Raw genomic sequence first — 23,051 nt, 5'->3', positions numbered from 1 at the left:
TAATTTCTTTTTCAGATAGCTCATTTTTTGTGTACAAAAATGTCACTGATTTTTCTGTGTTGATTTTGTGTCCTGCAACTTTACTGAATTCATTTGTCAGTTCTAATAGGATTTTTTTGGTTGGGTCTTTAGTGTTTCCTACTTATATAAGTATGTTATATGCAAACAGAAATAATTTTACTTGTTTTTTTCTGATTTAGATGTTGATATAGTTTGAATCTGTGTCCCTGCCCAAATCTCATTCAATTGTAATCCTCAATGTTGGAGGTGGGGTCTGGTGGGAGATGTTTAGATCATGGCGGCAGATTTCCGCTTCAGTGCTGCTCTGTGATAGTATGTGAGTGCTCCTGAGATCTGGTTGTTTAAAAGTGTGTAACAGCTCCCCACTCTCTCTCTCTGTCTGGCCATATAAAGATGTACCTGCTTCCCCTTCACCTCCTCCCATAATTTTAAGTTTTCCCCAGCCATGCTTCCTGTACAGCCTGTCAAACTGTGAGCCAATTAAACCTCTTTTCCTTATAAATTACTCTGTCTCCAGTATTTCTTTATAGCATTGCTTTAACAGACTAGTACAGATGTCTTTTTGTATCCAATTGATCTGATTATGACTTCTAGTAATATGTTGAATAGAAGTGGCAAATGTGGGCATTCTTACCTTGTGCTGGATCTTAGATGAAAATCTTTCAGTTTTTTTCAATTGATGATGGTGTTAGCAGTGGGCTTTTCATATATGGTCTTTACCGTGTTGAGGTAAGTTCCTTTTATACCTAGTTAGTTGAGAGGTTTTATGAAGAATTGACTTTGAATTTTGTCAGATGATCTTTCTGCATCTCTTGAAATGATCACATGGTTTTTATCTTTCATTTTCTTAAGGTGCTATATCACTTTTATTGATTTGCAATGTATTAAGCAATCCTTGCATCTCAAAGATAAATCCCACTGGTGCATTGTTCTTTTAATATGTTGCTGAATTTGGTTTGCTAGTATTTTACTGAGGGTTTTGCATCTATATTCTTCTGGGATGTCGGCCTGTTGTTTTCTTGTGGTGTTTTTGTCTGGCTCTAGAATCAGGGTGAAAATGGACTTTCGAAGTGTTCTTCTTCAATTTTTCAGAAGAGCTTAAGAGGGATCAGTATTCATTCTTCTTTGAATGTTTAGTAACTTGTTGCAAACTATTAAATTAGAATGGACGTAAATAATAATAATATATAACATTTATGCATTAATTTCCATGTGTTAAACATCATGCATAATACTTTAACTTGTTTTTATTTCTTTTGATCCTATTTGGGGTTTTGCACAGAATTTATCCCCTTTCTTGATTACACTACAAGGTCTTAAATGTTTTTAATCTCAGAAAGAAATTTTAGGACACCAAGAATATCTATCAAAAGATTATACACGACTCCCAGGGTTTAGACTAGTACTAGCATATAGTAGTGATTAATAAATGTCAGCAATTTTTGTATTAATAGTAGTAGTAGTAGTAAATCTGAGCTTACCTTCCCTTTATCTGAAACTCAAAACTTCAAGTAAATTTGAGCAAACACACTAGTATCTGTGCCTCAAATTTTGCCCATTTACTCAGAAAATGTATTAATGTATTTCAGTCATTTAAAAAATCTTGAGGGCTGGGAGAACACAGGTATATTTTAACGATTAAATTAACTAAAAGCCTTAAGCTTTTCTAGGGTTCAATCCCACTAGTCCTTGCTGACAAACAAACTTCTTGGTATCTTGATAGACTCGAAAGGAAAGTGTACTCATTTTCCAAGTACAGAGACAGAGAGAGAGAGAGAGAGAGAGAGAGAGAAAAGACATTGAAAACAGACATGGAATTTTTATGTGTTATTAATTCTTCCCTAAAACACTCTTACTCTGGCCAACACAAAGGTTCTTTACCCTCAAGGAAGCAGTGACTCTTCTTTGCTTATGGAGTATGAATTTGTTAATATATCATGGTTTATATAACAAGGAGACAATAGTTGGTTGAGGCTCTCATTAAGGACAGGATAAATGTTCTCCAAATCCTTTAATAATCAACATACACCAATCATTTGAGGTAAATACTATTTTCACTGCCAGTTTGAGAAACTGACATTCAAGGGTGTGAAATAATCTGCTTGAGATCTCAAATCTCTGATTCCAGAGCCCATGATCTTAGGTACTATGTGCTTCCTCCTACTCAAATTGATGCCATTCGTTTATATGTGGTCCTTTGTATTTCTTGATGACACTTCTGGTATGTATTGTATTTGGTTAGTTCTCTGCTTGGCATTTGCTCTTCACATTGAAATCTGATGAGGTGTGTAGATAAGGGCTAAGCTCTGCAGCACCATCCAGGTGTTATGTACACCAATAATTTTCTGAGCTCTTCAGAGGAGACAATAAGATCAAAGGTGATTTCCCCCTCACTTACTCATGTTTCAGCAATCAACCTACATTACCTTGTAAAGAGGCCTAGAGATGAGTTTGCAGGCAAAACTTGGAGAAAATATAGAGAGGTCTAGACTGGCTACATGGGATTTTTTTCTCATTTCTAGTCTCCCTAGCCAGTAAAACTTTCTAATGTAAGAAATGGTCTTTAATGACCAGTGGTGATGAGCATTTTTTCATATGTTTGTTGGCCACATAAATATCTTATTTTGAAAAGTGCCTGTTCATATCCTTCACCCACTTTTTGATGGGGTTGTTTGTTTTTACTTTTAATTTGTTTTAGTTCTTTGCAGATTCTGGATATTAGCTCTTTGTCAGATGGGTAGCTTGCAAAAAAATTTTCCCATTCTGTTGGTTACTGGTTCACTCTAATGATAGTTTCTCTTGCTGTGCAGATCTTAAGTTTAGATCTCATTTGTCTGTTTTGGCTTTTGTTGCCATTCCTTTTGGTGTTTTAGTCATGAAGTCCTTGCCTATGCCTATGTCCTGAATGGTATTGCCAAGTTTTCTTCCAGGGTTTTTATGTTGTTAGGTCTTATGTTTAAATCTTCAATCCATCTGGAGTTAATTTTTGTATAAGGTGTAAGGAAGGGGTCCAGTTTCAGCTTTCTGCACATGGCTAGCCAGTTTTCCCAACACCCTTTATTAAACAGGGAATCCTTTCTCCATTGTTTGTTTTTGTCAGGTTTGTCAAAGATCAGATGGTTGTAGGTGTGTGGCGTTATTTCCAAGGCTTCTGTTCTGTTCCATTGGCCTATATCTCTGTTTTGGTGCCAGTACCATGCTGTTTTGATTACTGTAGCCTTACAGTATAGTTTGAAGCCAGGTAGCGTGATGCCTCCAGGTTTGTTCATTTTGCTTAGGATTGTCTTGGCTATGCGGGCTCTTTTTTGGTTCCATATGAAGTTTAAGGCGGTTTTTTCCAGTTCTGTGAAGAAGATCAATAGTAGCTTGATGGGGATAGCATTGAATCTATAAATTATTTGTGGCAGTATGGCCATTTTTGCAATATTGATTCTTCCGAACCATGAGCACGGAATGTTTTTCCATCTGTTTGTGTCCCCTCTTATTTCTTTGAGCAGTGGTTTGTAGTTCTCCTTGAAGAGGTTCTTCACGTCCTTTGTTAGTTGTATTCCTAGGTATTTTATTCTCTTTGTAGCAATTGAGAATGGAAGTTTGCTCATGATTTGGCTCTGTTTGTCTGTTATTGGTATATAGGAATGCTTATGATTTTTTCACATTGATTTTGTATCCTGAGATTTTCCTGAAGTTGCTTATCCTATTAAGGAGATTTGGGGCTGAGATGATGGGGTCAAAACCATATTGCGATACCATCTCATGCCAGTTAGAATGGTGATCATTAAAAAATCTGGAGACAACAGATGCTAGAGAGGATATGGAGAAATAGGAACGCTTTTACACTGTTGGTGGGAGTGTAAATTAGTGCAACCACTGTGGAAGACAATATGGCAATTCCTCAAGAATCTAGAACTAGAAATACCATTTGACCCAGCAATACCATTACTGGTTATATACCCAAAGGATTATTAATCATTCCACTATAAAGACACATGCACACGTATGTTCATTGTGGCAATGTTTACAATAGCAAACACTTGGAACCAACCCAAATGCCCATCAAAGATAGACTGGATAAAGACAATATGGCACATATATACCATGGAATACTATGCAGCCATAAAAACGATGAGTTCATGTCCTTTGCAGGGACATGGATGAAGCTGGAAACCAACATTCTCAGTAAACTAACACAAGAACAGAAAACCAACACCACATGTTCTCACTCATAAGTGGATGTTGAACAATAAGAACACATGGACACAAGGAAGGGAATATCACACACTGGAATCTGTTGGGGGGTGGGGAGGCTTGGGGAACAATAGCATGGGGCAGGGGTGTTGGGGAGGGATAACATTAGGAGAAATACCTAATGTAAGTGAAGTGGGGATGGAGGCAGCAAACCACCATGGCATGTGTATACCAATGTAACAATCCTGCAAGATCTGCACATGTACCCCAGAACTTAAAGTATAATAAGAAACAAAAAATTTACAATTTAAAAATGAGAAAAACATTAACAAATGGTCTTACTGTAAAAGTCAAATTAATGGCGTGGATATAATGTCCTTTGATAAGGCTTTTCATATATTTAAGGCATGACTAATGGCTATCTCAATTAGACAAAAGATTTCTATATATCTTAAAAGCACTTCAGAAAAGCCTAATCCTAAAACAGGCATAAATATGTTTGTAGGGAGAAGTATGTGTTTAATTGCATGACTCTTACTAAAGCTAAGTATATGAAATCTGTTACACAGAAAACCAAAGGATAATTAAGCAGATTATACCACCAAAACAACTATTACTTTGGCTTAAAGAAAACAGATATTGGTCAAATTATAAAAAAGACTTCTGGTCCCCCAGCTTTCTTCAGGCAAGAAGCAATCTGCGCAAGTTATTTATTTGAGCATAGTAATTTCTTTTTAAATGAAAAAGGGAAGATGCTTCCAGCCAAGAATACAGAGAATGGAGCTACAGGCCACTGACAACAATGTACCAGAGAACCACTTCCATTAAGTAGAAAAGTATGATATACTATGGAACAGCTTTCTGGGTAATACTACCATGACTTACTCATGAAATGTTCCCTGCTTCCAGAGTAGGGACAACTGGCAATATTTTTCCTCACAAGATTCCAGGCTTGTTATGGACAGTGACAGTTACCTATTTTCTGTTCTCCCACTTTTGGAGCGGAAGTGTCTATTATAGTTATCCTATCCCTGTAACACCATTGTATATTGATATAATGTAGAATACAACTTTTCCCTTTGTTTCTCTAGATTCTAGATCAAGAGTAGCCACATCCAGATATAACGCCAATCACAAAATCCTGGACTTCAATCTTAGTTCTATAATTAGATGACAGTTTTGGCATCCTGGAATGATGGTGAAGACATGTGGGAGGGATGTTAATATTTGTAACCAGTGGGCACATTATGATAGAATACAAAGTTGGCCACAAATATTTTCTTTTCTTACACCCACACCTCTGCAATGTGACTTCACAGATCCATCAAGCGGTAGAATATGTTTCTCAAATATGGGTTTGTCTTGAAACTTTCTTTGCCTAATATAACATTAGCAAATATGAAGCAAGCAGAGGCTTAAACAATGCTTATGCACTGGGAGTAACCTTTTCTCTGCTTTTGGAACCTGTTAACTGTTAGCATGCAAGAAACCCAGGTTGTCACTCCAATAAACAGCCTTACCAATTACCATACATGTGAGGCCAGTGTCACTAAGGATCACAGTTTCCTAAAGGGATAAGCAACATCCCTCCTCAGTCTAATCTTTATGTGTGATATTTTGGCCCACATATGCTTTATTCCTTTGTGTTATTACCCAATTGGATCAGAACATGTAAAAGAAAGATCGGTATTAATTACATGGCCCCTCATAGATCTCAGCAATGACGATGATGCTTCATTTCCTTCTTCTACACTTGCAGTTAAGGTTCAAGACAATTTTATAAACCCCTGAAAGGAGACATTGATGATTCTACATGTCTGATAATTGTATACTATTGACTAAACAATAGCATTCATTACTGTATATTGGTAAAAGCCAAAGCAGGATTCCTTCTTATGCAAATGGTTGTTCGGGCTTTTAGATGTCCCTTTAAGGGAATCAACACAAAGCAACCCTGAAATTCTCATTCTGAGAAGATGGGAATATACATAAATATCTTTTATCTAACCATTCTGAGGGATCATTAAGTTGTTCATTTTTATTACTTCCTATCCAGCACAGCACTCCTATTCAACGAGACTCCTGCCCCTTGTTTATTAGTTACAAATATATGTATCATGCAGTCACTTCTCCACTTGCTAGAAGAAAGCAGTGACGGTGTCTAGAGTCACAACCTTTGGCAGATCACAAGAAAATGAGAAAGGCAAGTGAAGAAAGCAGATATGATCAATGATTAGCTGTATGACATTATAGGTAGATGGAAGACAGTAAGCAGATATGTAAGTCAGAAGGTAGTTACTGGTCTGTCTTGATCCCTGCTGATCCTCAACACCCATAACAATGTCCAAAAGATGATGTATCTACTGAAGGACAAAAGAAACGATGGGAAGGATTGTTCTCACAATGTGTGCTAGCTCCTGGTCTTGCCTGAATTAGCAGTTCCCTATCTTTTTCCTTAGCCCAGAGATCTAATTATAGATTTTTCCATGTCTGTGGCAAGCATTCAAAAACTAGACAAATATAGCAATACATCAATAATATTCAATGACGCAATAGCTATTACATCCTGTGTTACAATTTCTTAGACTACCCAGAAATTAATTATACTCTATGGTAGTAAACAATAAAGAATTAGGAATATTTCCCAAGTACTTATCCTTTAGGAAACATCTAAATAAAATAAAAAGAAAAAAAGATTACTTCAACATTATCAGAGAAAACTCCAAGATAAAGAACCCACTAATTTACATACAGGCAATTTTCAGGTAATTGCAGAAGCGTTGAGTGCTCAGAGCCTTTGTGGGGCTGGCCTGTTGCTTTGCTGGTTCTCCTGGCTGGCTGGCTGGCTGGCTATGCTGATAGTGTAAGTCAAGGGATTATTAGATTGGCCACATGTTCTCTGCTTTTGTCTCTTTGTTTTCATTTTTTGGGGAGACAGAGGTAGTAAGGTTGAATGGGACCCCAGAGATCTAAGAGAAAAGGAGGAGGGGAGAGAAATTTGTAGTGATGAGTGTTTTCTGCTCTAAGAGTCCTGAGAGAATGTAAGAGTTTGATTCTGGCAGAAGCAAACTGGCAATGTGGGTCAAGAATTAACCCACAGAATGCCAGGATAACATCTCTTGAGACATGTCTCTAAATTACATCAGAAACTTCTATGAAGGATGTGTAAGTATTATGCAAACAAAAAAATCAATTGTATGAATCTTTTCTGAGTATTTTAACCTGATTTACATAAGCCTTGGTGAATAAATTCCTCTATGTCTATGGAGAATACTATAAGTATCAACAATATACTTCAAAATATTCTTAATTTAAAACTATAAAAAGAAAAATTCAGGAAGTATCTTTAGATGTTGTTGTTTTCGCATAGCTCACTCTCTCAATTCCATAATTAAGAAGTAGGAAGAAAAACTGTAATTATAACTAATAAACATTATTTGGTTGTTAAGATGGTGTATGGACCAAACTTACTACTGGAGTTGTTATCTAATTTGCAAAAAGAAGTGCTAGATATTCTGATTTTACTTCAAAAGAATGACCGTGGGGGGGGGTATTAATTGAATTCAAAGCTGGTTAAGTATTTCCACATTTACACATTTAATTAGCAACATGTTTCCATTGCTAATGGAGACATATTTTAATAGTTTAATAGTGAGAAATTTTCATATTTTAATAGTGAGAAATCTCATAATGCAGTAATTATATTTGATTTGATGATCTCTAAGGGTCTATTTGGCTTCAAAACTTCTTGAATCTTACATTTTTTTAATGTGGTAATAGGACTCTTTAAATGTCCTCCTTTATTGTTTGTTTTTAAAAGATTTTTTTTTTCTTCTAAAATCACAAAAGGTTAAACCTCCGATTGGTCAATTCCACACCCGTTTCTTTGGATCGACCCAAATGTTCTTCCTTGGGGTACTAGGCTTTGCAGTTTATGGGAATGAGGCCTTACACTTCAGTTGCAATTCAGACAAAAGAGAAACAAATCTCATCTGTTACAATCAGTTCAGGCCAATCTCTCCACAAGTTAAGTATTTTTGTGTGTACATAAACATTAACTTTACAACAAATTCATTTTCTCTTTAAATGTAAAATAATGTCATAATATGAGAAATACTCTTAACAGTTTTTTTTAAAGGACTATGTTGCTTTTTCTTTAATTAACTGCATATTTCAGATAAATTGAATTTTAGGAGTTTCTTCCAATTCTGGCATTTTATTATCTACTGATGTTATCACTGTTCTCCAGAACTATATTCAGAATATAGAATTAGCTGGCTAATAAACTACTGCATCATTATCAGTCATTGGGAGACAATTACAATAATATATGACTATGTTTTAAAAATAAATATGTTCAACATTACTACCTTCATTATATTAAGACATAGGTAAGATTTTTATGAAACTTGGAATTTTTAAGTTATTGTATTTGGAGTTAGTGTATTTGGAGTGTATTTTTAGTTACATATTGGTTAATTGCCTTACTAAGACATTTCTGACATACTTTAGTTGTTCTGGGCATTACAACTATGATTGTCCTGGTTCCTGGAGGTATTTTCCATCTTTATGCTGCATATCCTGCATGTAAAAGCATCAATCAAGAAAGCATTCTTCAAAAGCCTATCTACACTATAATTTATATACTCTCTGTTTTATTAAGAATTAGTCTAGAGGCAACAGCATTTTGGCTTCAGATTCATCTATTTGGTTTCGAAGTAAAATCTCTACCTGTGTGATGCTAGATCTCTTGGGGAAAACATGATTATAAGATGCATGGTTCCAGAACACTTTGAAAAAAACCATTTTTCTCATTGCAATGTACACATTTACAGCACTTACAGTAGTATTATCTGTTGCTGATATTTTTGAGATCATATTTAGAAGATTATACTTTCTATTCAAACAATGGCCAAAGAATCGATTACCTATTGTCATGCTACTGTTATCATTTTTATTTAGTTTTATCTTATTCAGTGAGTACCACAATTTCAAAACAAGCTTACTTCAATGTGTCTGAAATTTATGCCAATATAAAATATAATATCTGGTTGTAAGATAGGGATTCTTGAAGAAATATTTCATTTTATTTTAATTTTGATCACTTTTATTAGAAAATATATATACAACTACTGTTAATTTATTTTTAAACAGTGCTTTTACAGAGTTCTCTCACATATAGCTCAATTAATCACAGTTTTTTTGTGGCCAGAGTAACTTTTATTGTCTTTTTTATACAAAATAGAAAACCGATGCTTAGGAAGATTAATTTAGGTGTCCCAAGTCATACAACCAGGATATAATTCAGATCTTCATATTTCCCTTCCTGTGGAACTATGCAGTTTTAAATTTGAGGGTGTCATTATTTTGCACTCATGTAAAATATAACTTATTTATGCAAAAAAACTGTAAATTAATTATTAAAGAATAATTCTATAGTTTGATCATTAACTTGAAGAAATGGATCAATTACATTTTTTAAATTTTATTCATACAGTTTTCTTGAAAGTTTTAATATTAAATGATATAGAAATATATTACCAAATAAATAAAAAATGCTATGAATAATATTGTGCATGGTATCCTTGTTTTTTCTTGGGAAAAACCCCTTCTGTGCCCACCGATGTACTGTAACTATAACTTCTATATTTAAGGTTATCAAAAAGGAATATTGCGCTTAGGCTTCCTCAATAACTATGAAATTATTTCAGAGACAAATTTATATTGATTTGGTGCATTTCTTTTTATCTGTCTGCCTTACCAACAATTTGATACTTTTGATATTATTTAAAATCTTTATGTATTATTAAAATCTTGACGTATTACTGCCTTATATTGGTAATGTAGTAGGAAAATGAGTATAGTCAAACATTCAGGTTTCCCATTTTTTCCTTAAGCTTTATGCAGCCTATTTGATATCATGAATTTCTGCATTTAAGGTTTTCATCATTGAGGTTTTCTCTACATGAAAGCATAGGAGAAAATCCAATAACTTCACTCCATAAATAGCTACTGATGTCTATTATTTTACATGTACTGCATTAAAAAGTTAATATAATAAAAAGATCATCAAGATTTAATATCTTTATAAAATCATACTCTAGCATGTGAGCCAGTGGCATGCCAAGAGGGTGGGGACTGGTAAAAATAGTCCACTCTACAAAGAAAGGATATTTATTGACTTTCTTTGTTTAGATAAATTAACCACTGGTGTTAATAAACAGCAACAGTGTTTAATATTTCATCCTTATTTTAAAATTCTTTATAGATAACACATCCCTTGATTACCTGCATTTAAGGCGGAATGCTCCCACAATCTGCTGACAAACATACACATTTTCATTATGGGTCCCATTTTTCCCACATCTTTGCAAGGCTAGTAATTTTTTATTGAATGTCAGGCATTGTGTGTTTTATCCTGTTGGATGCCAGTTATTTTTCTTCTCATGAATATTTTTCAAGTTAGTTCTGCAGCACAGTTAAGTTACTTGGAAACAGATGATCCTTTCTGCTTTTAAGCTTTGTTATATATGACCAATGTAGTACTTACTGAAAGGCAAATTTTGCCCCACTACTAAGGAAGAACCTTTCTGAATGCTCTATCAGATGCCTCTTTGGTGGTTCGGAAATACTATTCTTTCATTAGTCTCAAAAATCTTGAATTTTACCCTCCTGCTGGTTGACTTGTGGTGATGACATAAATTGCCATTGCTATAAGAAACAGATTCTCTCTGTGTCCAAGGAAAGAAGAGAGATGGGGCAAAAGGACCTTCTTCTGGTTTGCCTCTCAGGATTCTTTCTCAGGGAAGATCATTTTTTTCAAAAAATCCCACAGAAGACTTCCCATTAACACTATTGCCCAATCATAGATGAACACTTGGATTTATTCTTATTCTGATTCATCCTTCAGGGTAGCGTATTGTCAACATGTATCCAGTTATTAAGAGATTTTTTTTCCTCTCTGACTTTTGGGAATAGCAACTATTCTCAGTCTTGTGTGAATCTTGAGTATTGTTCCTTTTGATCCTTTCAGTTAGTTACTTTTCTGGAAAGGTATTTAAGGATGTCTTACTGATCAGGACTCACTTGAAGGCCCTTTGCAGATCTCTGGAGCCTTCTTCCTTTCCAGCTCTCACCTTGCTGTAGCGCCCATTAAAATCTAGCTATCTTCTTTGGCTTTGTTGGATTCTTGATCGCTTCAACTGACAAGGTGGAAGGATGGCATCTCTAAGCCACCAAAGAAACCTTGCTTGCCTCTATTTCTTTCAAGTAAACACTACATATTGTTATGTTTAAAGATAGAGATAAGATGAGAGAGGTGGTTTAGACAATCTTGTAAATTCACTACTGACCTACTATTCTATGATTTCATTTTATTAGTAGCTATATCAGAATTGTTAGCACACAGCTATGTATTCCTGAATAATAAATGCTATATACAAAAATTCATATTCAAATATAAAAACAAATTTTCCTGACTAAAATGCAAATATAGCAAAAATAAGAACATCAAAACTAAGCCATATGTAACCATTTGAAATATTTAAAACTATTTCATAAAAACCTTTTGGGTTAAGCATGGTAATTTAAACTGAAGTTTTTTAGACTATTTATATTAACATGAAGTAGAATGCTACATATTAAAACCTATGAGACATGACCAAATTTGTAGTGCATTGAAAATTGACAGCTGGAAATACATCTATTATGAAAAAGAAAACAATAAATGTAATTCAAAAAGCAAACATAATAATTTATTAAACAAATATGAACAAACATAATTTAATAAGGATGTACATAGAAAGTAACAAATTAGAAAACAAACAAAATAAAATAAATAAATCCCAGATCATTCTTGAAAATAACAATAAAATTGATAAACCTCTGGCAAATCAAATCAAGTGCAGAAGTATACTATTGTACAATTCTTGTAATATATGTAAAGTATATTATCACTTGAAGTATGCTATGACAACTTAAAGATGTGTATTTTAAAATATAAAACAACCAGTTTATTAAAGCAACACAATTTTAGCTTAACAAGCAAACAAACAAAATTAGCTAGTATCATTAAACATTCAGTTAATACAAAAGACAGCAGGAAAGAGAAAAAGAGAACAAAAACAGATGAAACAAATAGAAAACAATAACAAGGTAGCGGAGCCAAACCCAAACATATCAATAGTTAACAATAAATACAAAAGATCTTAGCATTCCAAAGACATAGAGATGGTCTAAATGTATTTTTTAAAAGTCAGACCAAATTATTAATAAGAACCCCACTTTAAACATTTTTAAATATTAAAAGGTTTAATATTTTAAAATCTTAAATATTTTATAGATAATAAATGGGAAAAGATGTATCATGCAATCCCTAAGCATCAGAGAGCTCAATTGGCTATATTAATATGAGAAAACTCAAGTCGATTTTACAGCAGGAATGATGACAGAGACTAAAGAGACATTTCATAATGATTAAAGTATAATTTCATCAGGAAGCATAATAATTGTAATATGTATGCCACCAGTTAATAGAGATTCAGAATGCATGAAGCAAAACTTGATAGATTAAAAAGAGAAATACATCCTATTATAGCTAAAGATTTCAACACATCTCTCTCAGTAATAAATGGACAAAGTAAATAGAACATCAGAAAGGATACAGAGGAATTATAAATTACTAACAAGCCCCTTAAACTAATTGATATTTATAGGATACTCCACCCAGCAACAACAGAATAGACGTTCTTTGCAAGTGTGTGTGTAACATTCTCCAATAGAGATCATTGGCTGGCCCATATGGAAGTCTCAAGGATTGAAATCATACCGACTCTATTTTCTGGTCACAATGGAATTAAACTAGAAATTAATAAAAATAAGGTATCAGGGATGCATCCAAATGTTTGAAAAATTAACAAAGTACTTTTATGAACCCGTAGATCAAAGAAAAAATTACCTGGGAAATTAAAAACTACTTTAACCAAAAATGCAAGCACAAAAATGCAAAATCAAAATAAGTGGAAAGCAGTTAAAATAGTGTTTGGCAGAATATTAGAAGTTCTAAATATTATTTATGTTAGAAAAGAAGTTATATAGTGATTTTAAATTCTCACTTTCAGAAGTTTTTAAAAGACAATTTAAATACAAATTAAATAGAATGATGCAAATAAAAATACAAGTATAAAACAGTAATAAAAAACCCAGACAAGAGAAAATCAATTAAACCAAAATATAGTTCTTTGAAAAGTTTAATAAAATTTATAAATTTCTAGTTTGATAATATAACAAAGAAGAAAATGAAAGTTATCCATAAGATAAATCAAAAATGGACATTATAGTAAAACCTTAAAGTGATTATAAGGAAACATCATGAACAATGTTAGATCAATAAGTTTGCTACCTAGATGAAAACAATTCTAAATTCCAGACTACTAAAAACTGACGGATGTAAACAAAAAATATGAATATGACTAGCCATACATCTATTTTTAAAATTCTAAATCCAAAGCCTTCCCACAAAGAAACACCAGGCCCTCATTAATTCAGTGGTGAATTTCATTAAATGTTTAAGGAAGAAATAATACTCCAAAATAGTTTTTAGGAATTAGACGAGAATATATGCCATTTCATGTAATGAGGCCAGCATAACCTTGACGTTAAAAATTCTTAGCAAAAATATAATTGCAGATATAATTCAGCAACATATATAAAGATAATACATCATGTTAAGTAGGGTTTACCCCAGGAATGAAAACTTGTATTATTAACACCCATTTATAAGGAAACAAACTAAAAACCAAACCCTAAACCTCTCACTTTAAATGGGTTCTACCTAAACTTGATAAATAGCATCTAAGGTAACCTACAAGAATTATCAGTTTCCCCTGTAGTCTCAAAATAGGCCAGGCTATCTACTTTTACCACTTGTGTTTAATGTTGAACTGGAATTCAATAAGATGAAAACAAAATAAAACTTCATCTTAAATATATATTTATTCAATAAGTATAATAACGAACAATATACAAATTGCAAAATAATAAATATCTTTATTCACAGACAAGATCATATGCATAGAAAATTCTAAAGGATGTTCCAAAAAATTAAATTTATGGGCCAAGCACTATGGCTCATGCCTGTAATCCCAGCACTTTTGGAAGTGGAGGCAGGAAGATCGCTTAGGTCCAGGAGTTTGAGATTAGCCTGGGCAACATAGCAATACCCCACTTCTACAAAATTTTTTTAAAAAAATTAGCCAGGCATGGTGGTGCCTGCCTGTAGTCCCAGCTACTCCAGAGGCTGAGGTGAGTGGATGACTTGAGCCCAGGAGTTTGAGGCTGCAGTGAGCTATGATTGCACCATTGCCCTCTAGCCTGGGTGGCGGAGCAAGACTCTGCCTCTTTAAAAAAGAAGAAGAAGAAGAATTTTTCTATAGAGCAACAAAAAATGAAATTTAAATGTAAAAGAATATCATTTACAATGAAATCAAAAAAATATGAAATGTATAGGAATAAATTTTTCAAACTACATGCTAGACCTATACAGTGAAAACTACAAAACAGTGATGAAAATAATTAAAGACTTTTTTTTTTGAGATGGAGTTTTTGCCCAGGCTGGAGTGCAATGGCGTGCTCTCAGCTCACTGCAACCTCTGCCTCCCCAGTTCAAGACATTCTCTTTCCTCAGCCTCCCAAGTGGCTGGGATTACAGGCATCTGCCATCACTGCTAATTTTGTATTTTTAGTAGAGACGGGGTTTCACCATGTTGATCAGGCTGGCCACGAACTCCTGACCTCAGGTGGTCCACCTACCTCAGCCTCTCAAAGCGCTGGGATTACAGGCGTGAGCCACTGCACCATTTTAAGTGGAAAAATAAACCACGTCGTGTCCATGGCTTGGAAGTCTTACTTATGTGTAACCTCCGTCATTATAAACTGATCTGTAAATTCAATATAATTCCAGTCAGAATCCTAGAAAATTTATATAGAAATTGGCAAGCTGTTTTTAAAATTTATATGGAGATATAGGAGACCTGGAATAGCCAACACAATTTTGAAAAAGCAAAGAAAAAAAAAAAAAAAAAAAGCAGACAGAGGAATTACACTACATACTCTAAAGACTTCTTTAAAGGTACAATAATCAAAATCATGTGGACCTGACATGAAGGTAGGTATACCGAATGGGAACAATCAAGAGACTGGAAATATGTTTGCTCATATATAGTTAGCTTATTGTTTTAAATGCGCTAATGTCATTCAATGGTGCTGGAACAACTAAATATCCATGTTGACAACATAAAATGTAATATTTACAGTGTCTACATGTCCCAGCCATGGGCGGGTGCGGTGGCAAGTGGTTCTGGCGAAGTCATGAGGTTCTTCCCTAACATTCTTCTGCTGTAACTTTTAAGGAAAAATTCTTTCTCCTTGGGGGTGATGCTAAAATAATAGGATGTGAGTCTCCTGATACTGGAAGCCAAATTTCTACCACCGACAGTATACCCAATAGATACAGCTATAGATATATATTATTCTGATTACATTGACGGATGTGCTGTCATTTGCCACCAAAGTAGTTCTGACCAAACTGACAAAGAATACTTTTATTGTCAGATGATCACACATACACATGGAGTCTAGGTGATGGTGCAAAATGTTTTTTTTTTCCCCCATCAAAACACCAGTCATTTGCAGTTTCTCTCCCTTTTATTCTTCCTATGGTTGCCTTCACCCCCTAGTTTGTTCTACAGCTCTGACCTCCCTTACTTGCCAACGTTTAGCCCAGCCCTGGAGGGTGATGTCAGATCCTTTAGAAACTGGTCTGAGATGAAAGGAGAAGAATTTAGATCTTTCTAGTAAAATATCATAGTAAAACAAGAAAAAGCAACCTCACAGTCATTAATATTTACTTTGTTTCATAACATAATTTCAATGTGTTTTACACTAACATTGTCTCTGTACTTTTCTCAATTGTATCAATTATCCTCTCATGAAAGGGGTCACATTTTTAGAAAGAAGAGAGCATGAGGCTCTTGTCTATAATCTCAGCACTTTGGGAGGCCAAGGCAGCAGGATTGCTTGAGCCTAGAATTCAAGATCAGCCTAGGCAACAAAATAATAATATTTAGCCATGGTGGTGTATGCCTGTGGTCCCAGCTACTAGGGGGCTGAGGCAAGAGGATCCTTCAGCTCAGGAGTTCAAGGCTGCAGTGAGCTCTGATAGTGGTGCTGTACTCCAGCATAGAGTGTGACGAAGGAAGGAAGGAAGGAAAGAAGGGAGTGAGGGAGGGAAAGAAAAGAAAGAAAGGAAGGAAGAAAGAAAAAGAGAGACAGAAAGAGGGAAAGAGAAAGAGAAAGAAAAAGAAAGAGAAAGAAACAAAAAGAATGAAAGGAAGAAAGAAAGAGAGAGAGAAAGAGAACAAGGGAAAGAGAGAAAGAAAAAGAAAGAGAAAGAAAGAAAAAGGAAGAAAGAGAAAGAAAAGAAAGAGGGAGAGGGAAAGGGAGAGGGAGGGAGGGAAAAGAGAGAGAGAGAGAGAGAAAACTATGAGCTGTCAGATCATATAAAGTAAAATCTAATTTCAACCATTTCACCTTCTTATTTTTCCCCCAGCCCTGCTCATGAGAGTGTACAAATGAGAGTATGCATGAATGTATGCAAATGAGAAGGAGACTAGCAAACTTCAGTCCTGAAAGGGAAGATAAGGAGAATAACAGGAAGGTGCAGTCTTTACCGGAACAGGAACATTTGTTTCTCAGGCATAAGATGATGGAACAGAGAAAAGATAAAACACAAGGTCTAGAAAGACATCATAGTCAAGTAGTATGGTTAGGTGCACAGGCTCTGAAACCCAAACACCTAGATTTTAATGTGGAATACTCATCCTTCCTGGCTGTGATCTTGTGCAAGTTATCCAGATTCTATGTATCTTAATTTTTCTCATCCGTAAAATAATGATAATGATATGTTCCTAATAGAGTTGTGGTGCAAAGTATATAAATTAACGTAAAGACCCTAGAAACGTGTATGATACATAGTTGTTGCTCAGGAAATGCTGCTAGCTAGTAATTATTACTTTAAAGTTGTGGTAGAGGCAAGTCAAAATAATTCAGATCTGGTGGTGTCCTTAATTTCAGTAGCAGGAGATGGCAGTTGTTGACCAAGGAAACTGGGGCAGAGTGCCTAGCTTGAAGAGAGTGAGAGAAGTTTGAAACATCATCTATGGACTACAGAACTGGCCCTCAACCCTAGGTGTACCGTTAAAATTACACGAAGACCTTTTAAAGATACTGACATTTAGGATCCAACCTAGAACAATTACGTGAGAATGCCTGGAGCCGGCTTTAAAGTTGATCTTTAAGGGCAGCTGCAGTTGAGAATCAAGAAGTATTAGGAAACAAATGAAAAGTTGTGAGCATAGAAAGAAAACATTTATGGTTATCCATGTCTGCTTTTCTTCGTCGATTTCTCTACCAATCTTGCAGGTTTGTACTGGAAAGTCCAGATTGTGGGAGCAGGAGGAAAATAAAGAAACCATGCATACTCCAGCGGTAGGAAATATGCTGCTGAGATTGGGGAAGAATACAGAACTCAGTTTCCCGCTGAGTAAAAAAGCCAGACCCAGAATAAGATGATGGACTTTGCAAATAGGTCTACACAACGTATGTAGAGTGGGATAACATAAGGACAAGGAGTGGTTTCTTCTGGGGGTGAGGGGGTGATCAGAAAATAGTAGGCAGAGGGAAACTTCAGAGCTGGAGGTTTTGGCTCTTGAGGATAGTGTGATTTCAGTGAAAACTAGTTTTAAGATGAATCCTCAAAACTGAGAACGGAGATAAAATAAAGAAGGTTACTGGAGGAAGTAAAGTGTACAGTCCTGAAGGATGTAAGTATGGGATGGAGAGGAGAGGAAGAGAATTGAAGTCATTGAAGGTAGAAGGAAAAGCTGATGCCTACTGCACAAGGTTAAGAGTTAGCAGCACTGAACAAGTCCCAGACACCCTATCTTACATTAAGACAAGATAATAAATATGAAAATACTTTGCAAATTGTTAATTACTCTCCAGAAAAAAAAAAGGCGATATGCAGATTATTCATTCACTATAATACATACTAGCCAGTTAAGAACAAAAGTTTGATCTTCTTTAAGCTTCACGTGTTTAGTGTTTAATTTGGGGATAAATCTGGTTGTTTTATCCAGTATGTCAACACAGAAAAATGTAATTTAAAATTTAAACACGTTATTTCTCTTTTCATGCAAGAATTGAAATTTAAGTTTCTAAAATCAAAAAGGCTTTTAATGGACACTATTAATATGAAATATTAATAAGGAATATTAACCAGAAGTGGTAATTCCTGAATGACGCCAAAGGCAATTCTCGACTTTATACTTTCTCCCATTCAACAGACATTATTTTCTTGTTTTTCCTTTTCTATCATTCCTTTTGCCACAAACAACAAACCAAAAAGTGAAACAAAACAAAAACCCTTCCTCCTACCAGCAGAGAGCGACAGTGCCATGCGCGGCATATGCGTCGAAACGCTCAGCCTTCTCTGGGTTCTAACTGCCGAGAGCCAAACACGCCGAGGTTGTCCCAGCTGAGCATCCGTAGTTGACTTGACGTCGCTGAGCAACGGAAGAGTGGGCTGGATTTGCTCTGAACACCCGTGCGCGCGACCGTCCGGACGGAAGCGGAAGTGCTGGTGGCGCGCGAGTAGGAAGTGGTGATTCCTGAGTAGAGATGGCCGCGCTTGCTCTGCTGCCCCCGCTCCCCGCACAGTTTAAGAGCATACAGCATCATCTGAGGACGGCTCAGGAACATGACAAGCGGGACCCAGTGGTGGCTTATTACTGTGAGTCTTTCCGAGTGACCGCGCCCCTCCCTTCCCAGTTACACTCCAGGGCCCACACACCTACCGAGATTCCTGGGGCATGTCCCGCCCCCCTAGTACTAGACTTGAGCTTTGACCTCGCGCTTGCCCAGAGAACTCCCTGGGTCCCCACCCCTCTGTCTGTAGGAATCCCAAAGCACCATGGCGTCCACTGCTTCTCCTATCTTGTACTTAAAATTTGCTCCAGTACTGACCACACAGGCTCTTGAACTGTGGAATACAGTCTTCCAAGGTCCTCTTTCTGTGCATACACACAGGAGCCTCCTGTCTCAAACAGTAATCCTGAAAATAAGTTGAGTTAGGTTCGAAACGAAGGTGAGTGTCCGAAAGAAGTAGTGATGGGGATAAAAGGACGATAGACTAGTTGAAAACATAGTAATAAGTGAAAGTTATTTATGACAGCATGCAAGCTGAGGGAAAACTCTAAAACTCAAATGGTTAAATAGAGAGTATCTGATACTAAATAAGCAGTTGAATCTGACCATTCCCCTTTTCCCACCACGCTGCTCTCTCCTACCATAGAGAATTTTTAGTTTTAACTTCTTTGAATAATAACTGCTGTTGAGACCTTTGAAAGCAATATTTTCATTTTGAGTGTGATACGTTTAATCTACAGTTTGATTTAAAAACAGTGTAAGTTAACTCTGTTCAAACTTGCAATGAGTAAAGGGAGTAGTTCTGTGTTAACTTTATTTTGTATTCTGTACTCTTTACTGCAAATAAAACAAGTAACTGAACAACTATAATTCTGAAAAGCATTTTTAGAGTTGAGAAGATCGATATAATGCGTCCTTTATTGTGTATATTGTAAGGTTAGCTAAAATCTGCTCACTGTTATCCCTGCCGTACTGCAAATGTACCCTGTTTTTCAAATGTGCAAAACCCTTTTAGACCTCCCATGTTCTTCACTCTCTTGGAATGTGAACCTTTTTCTAGCACTTGGCAAACTCCTCATGATTCAAGATCTAACTCAAATGTCATGTCTTTTGTGGGCAGCAAATTGATCATTCTTTGTGTGTTACTTCATTTGGTTCGAATCTTCCAGCATTATTTCCATTTTACTTTTTCTTCAGTCTCCTCAAGGAGGGTCCGTATTCATTCATTCTGTGTTTATTGAGCTACCTTTGTATCAAGCATTAGTAGGCCCTGTGACTACAGTTGCTGCATTTTTGGAGCTTACATACAATGGAGGTACAGTGATTCAACAACCTAGTCTTTCATACTGAGTATTAAAAGCTTATAAAGACAAATAGAGCAAGGGAAAAGGAATAAGAGTTTCAGGAGTAGCAGTGGCAGGGAGTGCAGATGGGATTTCAGTTTCATAGTGGTCAGGGAACACTTCACTGAGATGACATTTGGGGAAAGAAAAGCCTGAAAGGCATGGCTTGCACCATCTGGGAAACAGTATTCTCCATAGAGGTTATAAAAGTCCTGAGGCAGAGGCTTGCTGAAAGCAGGAGCAAGTAGACTATTGTGACTGGAGTGAACGAACTTGGGAGTGAGGGGATAAGGACAAAGAATCTCTCATCCCTAAAGGAAATTCTTGTCCCTGGTCCCTGTATAATGTATTTTTGTGACAGACCAAGGACTCCTTATTTACTGTTGTCCTGTCCCTCTTGGTGTTTTTTTCTGAACCTAATCCAGTTAACTTTATTTAAAAATATAAACTCTCACCATGACATTCCCTAAGGTTGCAGCTCTGCCTGTCCAGCCTCATAGGTAAGCTTGAAATAGTTGTCTGTAAGTTAGCTTTATGCTTTTGTAGAACCTTTCAGCCCATGCAGTCTGGTTTTCTTGCCCAGTATTTCACCGAAACTGCTCTCATCAGTTTTATGAAGAAATATTTTTATTGCTCAGGTGACACTTAAAAATTTTGGTTATGAAACAGGTGCATATAAAAGCATATATAATGTGCAGACAGTTAAGGAATAATAAAATGAACACTAATATGCTCACCACATTTGATGTCATTAAATTTTTTAATTTTTGACAATCTGGTGGGTGTGAAATGGTAGTGTCTCATTGGAGCGAAATTTGCAATTCTCTGAGCCTAAATGAGGTTGAGCATCTTTTCATATGTTAATTAACCATTTGTGATTCGATTTCAAAATGCTTGTTTATTGCTTTTGCCCATTTATCTATCACAGTCCTGTCTTAATGTTAAATGTTAATCCTTTGTTATATGTGTTGTAAATATCTTCTCTCACTTCTGTTTGATTTTTCACTATGAAAACCTTTGGTGTTCAAAAGTTCTTAATTTAAAAATGTAATCAATTTATAAATTTCTTAGTACTTACCTTCTGATTTTGTGTATTTGTTTGGGACTTTGACTTTCTAAATCTATAGATAGGTGTTTTTAATCAATTTTGGAAAATGTTCTCTACTATTATTTGTTCAAATTTTTCTTCTATCTCTATTGCACTTCTCCATTTAACTTCCTTGGCTCTTGATTCTGTTATATTTTTTATCTCTTTGTCTTTCTGTGCTGCATTCTGTGTAATTTCTTGAGGTCTGTCTTTACCTCCCTATATCTTATTGTTTAACCCTCTTAGTGAATTTCTACTTTCATATTTTATTTGAGTGTTCTCTTTTTGTTTTCATATTGGCCTGGCCTGGCCATTTCTGATAGTTTCTTGTTACTGATATTTTTAAACACACTATTTCTTTGAACACATTAAATATATCGGTTTATATTTGCTGATTGATACCTTCTGTAGCTGCTGTATTTGTGGGTCTGATTCTGCTTTTCAACAGAACACTGCTCATAGTGACTTCTTTCCATACAATTGTGCACTAGTCATGCTAGACCAGTACTCTTCAAACTGGGGGAGTAATTCCAAAGGAATCAGTTTTCCAATTCTTAACTTCCGTGTTTTCCTTCCAAAGACTGATTTTGACAAAGCTCCTGTGGTCAGGGTAGTAAAGTATTATAATATGCTGCTTATCTTTTTCTACATCCCATTCACAATTGTCCTTCTCCCACTTTAAGGCAGAAAGGCATACTCTCATGCATCCTGAGATGCATACATAAAATGCATCTCAGGATGCATTTTTTGTGTTGTATTACCTTGAAAGAGAAGGTGAAAAATCCTCAAGTGTGTCCAGACAAAAGAGACAGTTCAAATTCCTGGTGTTAGCGAAGCTTCCATTAATTAAGGTAGTGGATAGACCTTCCTGTCTTTCCTGGTCTTAACAAGAAAATCAGTCAGAGCAGAGAATAAACGTTCATTCGGAGTTTGAGACCAGCCTAACCAACATGGAGAAACCCCGTCTCTACTAAAAATACAAAATTAGCCTGGTGTGATGGCATATGCCTGTAATCCCAGCTACTTGAGAGCCTGAGTCAGGAGAATTGCTTGAACCCAGGAGGCGGAGGTTGCAGTGAGCCAATATCGCACCATTGCACTCTAGCCTGGGTAACAAGAGCAAAACTCTGTCTCAAAAAAAAAAAAAAAAAATGCTAGGCATGAAAGGTTCCAAAAGAGCATTCTAATTTGGGGGGAAGTGCGTGGAACTTTGTATAAGGGAGATGCAGGGAGTCACCTGGAGTTTGTCTCTTTTTAAGAACAGTTGGTCAGTGGATCTCAGAAGAGGGAGGAGTTATTCTGGGATATTAGCAGCCATTGTTTGGTCCTTTTGGATTTTATCAAGATGGTGAGGAGGAACAGTTTGGGGCCAAGGTCATGTGCAAGAAGATGTGAGGAAGATTAGCTGTAGGGACAGGAACATGGAAGGACCACAATGCGAAAAATCTCAGTATTTTAGAGTCTCTTACATTATACATGTATCTGTTAAGGGTAATACCTCATATTAAAAACAGTCTTGTGTTGCAGTATTCTGAATTCTTAAAATGGTAAAAATTTTCATAAAATGACCTTACCTCCTCATTCTACATTTATTATTAAAGAATACCATTCCTGGGTTGAGAGCAAAACAAAAGAACAACGGAGAAATACTG

The 23,051-nt window shown here is 35.7% G+C and overlaps 2 protein-coding genes across 3 annotated transcripts in view; both read left to right on the top strand.

Annotated features, from left to right (window-relative positions):
• Positions 1-7,332: 7,332 nt before the first annotated feature.
• GJE1 (gap junction protein epsilon 1) lies at positions 7,333-9,645 on the top strand. The gene is given in 5 exon segments (XM_032274434.1): positions 7,333-7,371; positions 7,987-8,245; positions 8,719-8,929; positions 8,931-9,003; positions 9,005-9,645. Coding segments are annotated over 5 exon segments (804 nt in total). The 3' UTR covers positions 9,227-9,645.
• A 9,098-nt stretch (positions 9,646-18,743) lies between these two features.
• VTA1 (vesicle trafficking 1) overlaps positions 18,744-23,051 on the top strand; it is a 68,248-nt gene continuing 63,940 nt past the window's right edge. The window contains exon 1 of one of the 2 annotated variants that reach the window (XM_032274603.1): positions 18,744-19,054. In XM_032274603.1, coding sequence (XP_032130494.1) covers positions 18,943-19,054 — 112 coding nt within the window. In that variant the 5' untranslated portion in view covers positions 18,744-18,942. Of the gene's footprint in view, positions 19,055-19,123; positions 19,409-23,051 lie in introns of those variants that run through there. The other variant, XM_032274604.1, reaches the window with a different exon arrangement.

This window comes from Sapajus apella, unplaced genomic scaffold (assembly GCF_009761245.1).
Source record: "Sapajus apella isolate SASKATOON/1434 unplaced genomic scaffold, GSC_monkey_1.0 scaffold6, whole genome shotgun sequence".
NCBI lineage: Eukaryota > Metazoa > Chordata > Mammalia > Primates > Cebidae > Sapajus > Sapajus apella.
Note: the sequence above shows the minus strand (reverse complement) of the source record. Positions and strands in the feature narration are given on the sequence as shown.